General features: G+C 42.5%; 1 protein-coding gene across 1 annotated transcript; it reads right to left on the bottom strand.

Annotated features, from left to right (window-relative positions):
* Positions 1–641: 641 nt before the first annotated feature.
* Positions 642–6,639, bottom strand: KRT12 (keratin 12). Its single transcript, XM_012452041.3, has 8 exons — positions 6,070–6,639; positions 5,605–5,687; positions 4,483–4,639; positions 3,073–3,234; positions 2,855–2,980; positions 2,491–2,711; positions 1,833–1,903; positions 642–1,080 (listed from the first exon to the last, which is right to left on the bottom strand). Exons 1-8 carry the CDS (start codon positions 6,637–6,639, stop codon positions 983–985), a joined length of 1,488 nt encoding a protein of 495 aa, XP_012307464.2. The 3' UTR covers positions 642–982.
* Between the last annotated feature and the right edge of the window lie 368 nt (positions 6,640–7,007).

Genomic DNA, 7,007 nt, shown 5'->3' with positions numbered 1-7,007 from the left:
AATGTTTGTTCACATCCTCTGTCTTTTCACATGTATTTGCCCTGTTCCCTTTCCTGGAAAATTGTTCATTTCTCCCTCCATGTGTCCTTTGAACTTCTATTCAACCAGTCTCACGGTAAACCATTCCTGGTAGATGTTTATCTCTGCCCTCAACCATGAGCTCCTCAAGGCAAGGACCATATCTTTTTCATCACTAAGCCTCTAAACTGGCACATTGTCAGGGCTCAGCGTTTCTTGACTGCATGAAAGATAGTGCTAGAACATGAATAGGACAACTCTCAACTGCTGTAGTGGACAATTTAATTTTGCTACAGCCTTGATGGGCTTACAGAAAAAGGAAGGAAGTTCTAAAAGAATCTTCTTTTAACTTAATCCTCAAACCCCGACATCCTCATCCCAGTTTTTAGCTACATTATTATTATTATTAGTGTTTTGTAGAGATGGGGGTCTCTCTATGTTGTCCAGGCTGGTCCCGAACTCCTGGCTTCAAGCAATCATCCTGCCTCTCAGCCTCCCAAAGTGCTGGGATTATAGATGCGAGTCATCATTCCCAGCCTCTATTTTATTATTAGTATTTTGAAAACATCTCTCTATGCCCTTGACATTACTGTTGGAACCAAGAAGGCATACATTTCACATTATTACCATTCATCTTTATTACAATTAACTCTATTAAAACAACACTACTTGATTAAAGCTCTATGATTAAAAAATATTCCAGGTTACCAGAAGAAAGTTCATTAAAAGACTACTCCATGTCCAGAAAGATATAAGGTAATTTTGATTTGTTATAGAGATCAACATGATTAAAATGACTTGTGACTGGATATTGGTTCAGAAGGGCAAAAAGGACTCAGTGTGAATAGGAAATCCAAAGAAAATGAAACAGACAAAAATACTGAACTAATACTGAAAGGAATAATTTCTATTTGTAAATTTCTTGTTCCTAAGGAGCCAATCATGGGGCAGATCTTGTGACATTTTACATTAGTTCTTCAATTTCCTGAACTTGAGATGAGACCACCTCACCATTCACCATCTCCTGCACAACTGTCTTGATTTTTCGCGTTTTGGTTGGGTCTAAAGATAAAAATGGAATAAGAGGGCAAAAGTTAGTGTTTCAGAGATTAATCCAACATTGGTTGTTTAATGTAAGCTTCTAAATTAAGCATCAGTTAATACAATCCATCTAATTAAACTTTCAAAAGTAAATTTTACTTCTTAAAAATGTATTTTATCCAATGAAAATGAAATTTATTCAGTGTTGCCTTGTACACACATGTAAACATAAAAAAAAATTCAGAGGTGGTTATGGTGATCATAATACCTTGTAGCAGTAGTTTTTTTTTTCCCTCCTGGGATTGCCAATTCTTTTTATTTTTTAATTTTAATTTTAATTTTCTTAGAGACAGGTCTATATGATCATAGCTCACTATAACCTCTAACTCCTGGGCTCAAGCAGTCCTCCTGCCTCAGCCTCCAGAGTAGCTGAGATCATAGGCATACATCACCACACTCAGCTAATTTTTTCTTAATTTTTTGTCTCCCTCTTGCCCAGGTGGGTCATGAACTCCTGGCCTCAAGTAATCCTCCCACCTCAGTTTCCCAGAGCTATGAGTTTACAGGCATCAGCCACGTGTCCAGGCCCCCAAAAGTTTTAATACAGTACAGACTACTAATTTTGTGCAGGAATGCATAAATATTTTTCCTTGGCTCAGAATATAAATATACTTAAAATTAATAATAACACAGTGTTCAATGAGATCTTACAGGTTTTGCACTAATAAATGTGATTCTGACTTATTCTAGGTGATTCTAGGGTTTCTGCATACCTTTAGAGGAATCAATTGACTGTGCTTGTGATTTGGAGTCTGTCACAAATAAACTTTCCTCCAAACCATCACTGTAAGAAAACAAAGGAGATGACATCAAAAAGTGGAGCAGCCTGGCTTTTAACAGAAGATCTACTCTCAGAAATTAACTTAGTTAACTTAATTCTTTTAACTTAATCCTCAAACTCTGACATCTTCATCCCAGTTTTTATCTACATTATTATTATTAATGTTTCATAGAGATGGGAGTCTCTCTATGTTGTCAGACTGATCTTGAACTCCCAATTTGTAGGCCTGGGTTCTTCCAGCTAGTCCAGACTCTGGTCACTTTTGGAAAGCTTGTTAGAGTAGGTGGTTCAGATGGCTACTATGTGTCCTTCTTATCATCAGGTCTTTGATATCAGAAATTGAGTGAGTGACTTTTGTAGTACAAGGTGTACTCATTTAAAATCTGCTTCTGACCTGGTGCCTTTGTTCACTGCAGCATTTTATCAATTATCAAGTAAGATAATGGGTGAAAACACTTTGCAAAGCAAAACCCAGATATATCTTTACTAGACTTTTGTTTTTCTGTCAACTAAATCCCCATTCCTTCTATTTCTGCTGTCCACGCTTGGTCAGCCCCTGAAGGTGTTTGAAGCCTCCGTTGTCTGCTCACCCTTGGGCCTCCCCGTCCAGCAGGCGGCGGTAGGTCTCAATCTCCAGCTCCAGGCGGGCCTTGACATTAAGCAGCCGCTGGTGGTCCACGTTCTGGCGCTCTGCGTCCGCGCGCACCTGCAGCAGCTGCGCCTCCAGGTTACTGATGAGTTGCTGCACCTGGGACAGCTGCGCGCAGTAATCACCCTCGGCTTCGGCCAACGAGTCCTCCAGGGATTTCTTCTGCACGTGGGAGGGAAACAGTAGAGACATAACGATGGAGGGGACCGAAAAGAGGAGGGCAGCCAACGGGCTAATGTAATTTGGACGCAGCATTTTCTTTGGAAGTCCAAAGGATGCTGCATCTTTTTTGCGCAAGAGCCTACCATGGCAAGCTGGGACTGCAGCTCGATCTCCAGGTTCTGAACGGCGCGACGCAGGTCGGTGACCTCGCTCTTGCTGGACTGAAGCTGCTCGGTGTTGGTGCTGATCTCCTTCCTGAGCTCCCCACTCTGCAACAGTAAAGACAGCCAGGGGACTCGAGAGCCACGCTCGCTCGCAGGCCTTCCTGTGAATGTATCAAAGGCTTTGTTGTTTGTGTTACCTTTTCAATGAACCAGGCTTCAGCGTCCTTCCGATTCTGCTCAGCGATGGTTTCATACTGCGCCCGCATATCGTTGAGGAGCCTGGTGAGGTCCACTCCGGGGGCAGCGTCTATTTCCACGCTGACCTCGCCTGGGCCGCCCACCCGGAAGCTTTGGAGCTCCTGGAGGCAGCACGTGAGAGAGAGAGGCACAGGGGCCCATTGTGACTTCGTGGGCCCTGGATGCATTTGTCCTCCTGCGCCTCTTCCTACACACACACACACACACACACACACACACACACACACTCTCTCTCTCTCTCTCTTAAAAATTCTATTTTATGACTGTTGGTATAAGGGCAAATATATTAATACAATATATTAAAACTTTTTTAACCTAAAAATTCCTGTTTTTCTTCTGATTTTACAAGAACTTAAGACATATTCATGGATCCCTGAAATTACCACAGACCCTGGGAGCTGTGCCTGCTGTGCCTAATGGATGAGTTGGCCCTGCTTCTTTACATGAAAGGAGGCCTGATGTGTACTTGTTGGGGTTTTCACCTACAGCTGCCGAACAGAGGGCTGCAGACAGTACCCAGGCTTGCACACTGTTTGTGCCACAATCATTGAAAATCTAGTAGAAACTTCCTATTGCCAGCATCCCTTCCTTACCCAGCCTCCAAAATGCACTTTGAGACGTCAGAGTTCTCTGTGTGTGCATTATGCTAAGTATAACCAATTTCTCCAACATATATAACATTATATATTATTGGTAGACTTTTGTTCTTTAACTTTTAAAATACTCAGTTTTTTCTTTAAGGACTTTTTTTATTTTTGAGACGGAGTCTTGCTCTGTCTCCAGGCTGAAGTGCAGTGGCATGATCTCTGCTCACTGCAGCCTCCACCTCCCGGGTTCAAGCAATTCTCCTGCCTCAGCCTCCCAAGTAGCTGGGATTACAGGCGTCTGCCATAATGCCCAACTAATTTTTGTATTTTTAGTAGAGATGGGGTTTCACCATGTTGGCCAGGCTGGTCTCAATCTCCTGACCTTGTGATTTGCCTGCCTCAGCCTCCCAAAGTGCTGGGATTACAGGCATGAATCACCACGCCCGGCCTACTCCGTTTTTGGTTTTTTTTTTTTGTTTAATCACTGAATTAGGACAGTTAGCATTCCTATTGTCATTGCCTTATAATGAAATTGACAAAATCAGGAAGTGCCTCTAATTTGTTAAGCCTTAACAGGAACCACCATCACCACCACCACCACACACACATCACACAGAAATCCAAAACAAATAGCCATTTTAACAGGGAGACAATGTGTTCTCCATACTTGTCCCGACTCCAGATTTCTAAATTTGAAATTGTAATTTTCGAGTCTGGGAGAAAAAAAAAAGCAGCGGAGTGAGGCTGCCCTGTCTGACTCACCTCCTCATGGTTCTTCTTCATGTAGGCCAGTTCCTCGTTCAGGCTCTCGATCTGCATCTCCAGATCGGTCCTGGTCATGGTCAGCTCGTCCAGCACCCGGCGCAGGCCGTTGATATCGGCTTCTACGCCCTGGCGCAGGGCCAGTTCGTTCTCATACCTGAAAACCAAGTGCACAGCAGTCTAGGGAATCAACACAACCATTTGAACAAAGCCACTGATCTTCAGGTCAATTTCTTGCTTAAATCTGTGCAACTACTTAATAATGGCAGCACTGTAGTGTATGATGCAGTTTTTGCTTTTGTGTTTTTCCTTTCTTTTTTTCTCCCCACCATTGTTTACAGTTCAGTTGGAGAGGAGAAGAAAAGTGAAAAATCAATGAGGCAGTACTTTCCTACCAGCTATGAATCCCAATAGCACAGCATCCCAGGGAATAATTTTCCCTCTAGCTGGCTGCTGTGGCTATAAACAGCAGCAGCCCCTCTCTAAGTGGAATTTCTAAAAGCATTGAAAAAAAGTTGCTCTTTTTGCTTAACGTTCTTCATGATTTAACTGAAAACATTGATACTTCTTTAGTGGCTTTTACCAAGATTTTACAGGTTCAGGACCATGGCCACTGCAACTTCCTGTGTGTGTGGAAATTTTGTGAAGCAAAAAGGAAATTAGTATTTCCTCCTTATATCTGGGAGAGTTGAGCATGGAAAAGGAGGAAGGAATATAAAAATTAGTACATGGGTAATTTTCCATTGCATATGTCATTAGGAAAACGATGGTTTCATTGAACCCCTTGGCAAAAAATTATTAACTCATTTTGATACATGGAAAATTGAGGTTTAAGACACTGGCAGAATTATGGTGTCAGTCACATCATGAGTCAATGGCACACTACAAATATGGTGATCCATAGCCCTGGGTTTAAGCAACTTATAATTTAAGGACATTTAATGTGAATTGCATTAGATTCTGATTACTTTCTAGAACGCCTTATGTGAATTTACCAAAACACTAAATATATGGAGCATGTGAACTTCAGAAGATTTAAAATACTTTATATCAGTGAAGGTAGGACAGGAGGGCAGAAGACGTGGCGGGACATGCCCGCAATCCTCCGTTTATTCCACTCACTTCATCCTGAAGTCCTCGGCGGCCAGTCTCGCGTTGTCGATCTGCAGGAGGAGCTGGGCGTTTCCAATGCTGGCTGAAATGATCTGGCAGAAGAGAGGGACACACGCAAGATGAAGCCCTAAAAAACTGGTATTATACAAATATGTTTTTGACACAAAGGTAAAAATGGTGATGCTAAATGCTTTTTATTTAGAGTTTAAGAGAGTTTCATTTCTCTAAGACAATGTCTGTATAAAGTAATATTGAGAAGTAAAGAAATATAGATTTCCTACAGAAAGATAAAGGAAATACAATCACTTCTTGGTAAATGATAAAATGGAATGAAACAACCTGGGATGAGAAAATTGCTGCACGTACAGCCATATTGGAAAATATCAAAGTTGTAGGTGATTATCACTGTAAGATATGGTAACGGTAAAAAGGAAAACGAAATTCCCAAAGCCCCTCCGAAAGACATCATCTTACCTTATTCCTGAGGTCTTCAATCAGTGGATAATACTTGCTGTAATCGTTCAGTGAAGCATCTCCAGTCCCAGTTCCTCGTGTCTCATACCATTCTCGAATTTTGTTCTCTAGCTCAGTATTAGCCTCTTCTAGAGCTCGAACCTTATCCAGGTAGGAAGCTAATCTATCATTAAGATTTTGCATAGTTTCCTTTTCTGATCCAGAAAGAAGGCCTCCATCATTGCCAGAGAGAATACCTAGAGAGCCACCTCCTGGGCTCCCCGCAAATCCCATCCCCAGCCCTCCAAAGCCACCTCCACCCAGGGCTCTCCCATAACCAGCACCCAATCCTCCTGCCATGGAACTTCCAGAGCCAACCCCAAAGCCAGAACTAGAACCAAACATGGAAGCAGCAGAAAAGCCTCCCCCAGAGCCGGCTCCAAAGCCAAAGGCGCTTCCCCCATAGCCACTGCCAACACTGGAAGCCGACATGCCCCTGGGTCTGCCTGCTATCACACTCTGCGAGGACAGCCTCCGGGGTAGTCCGGAGGTGCGCACTGAGAGAGACATGGTGTTGTTGGAGAGATCCATAGCCTGGGGAAGGTGGCCACAACTGGAGGAAGTTGTATCAGTAAGCCAGAAAGCTAACCTTTTATAGGCTGCAAGATGGGTATCACAGTTGAAAAGTTCACTTTCTCCACTCAAAATTGGGGGCCTCCCCCCAGGTTTTTGGCCAGCTCAACAAGTGAATGATTTATGTATAATGAAAATTCATTGATATAGAAATAATTGAATAATCATTTTCATTAAATATTTGTGATATGAAAAAGAAAGCTGGGTGGAGTAGAGTTTGCTTGTCATAAGGAATTTTTCTCCTCCAAGTTAGTCTGTTGCCTGTATTCCCAGTACTGCCTGGCATCTTGTACACAGTAGGAAGAAAATGAATGATTGCTGAATGG

Source organism: Aotus nancymaae, unplaced genomic scaffold (genome assembly GCF_030222135.1).
Source record: "Aotus nancymaae isolate 86718 unplaced genomic scaffold, 86718_ANA_hifiasm-v0.15.2.pri h1tg000089l, whole genome shotgun sequence".
Taxonomy (NCBI): Eukaryota; Metazoa; Chordata; class Mammalia; order Primates; family Aotidae; genus Aotus; species Aotus nancymaae.
Note: the sequence above shows the minus strand (reverse complement) of the source record. Positions and strands in the feature narration are given on the sequence as shown.

Coding starts and splice junctions, on each gene's coding strand:
- KRT12 (XM_012452041.3), bottom strand. CDS start 6,639: ATGGATCTCTCCAACAACACCATGTCTCTCTCAGTGCGCACCTCCGGA. Junction 4,640..5,604: donor GCCGAGGACTTCAGGATGAA/GTGAGTGGAATA, acceptor CTTGGTTTTCAG/GTATGAGAACGAACTGGCCC. Junction 1,081..1,832: donor GTCAATTGATTCCTCTAAAG/GTATGCAGAAAC, acceptor TTTTATCTTTAG/ACCCAACCAAAACGCGAAAA.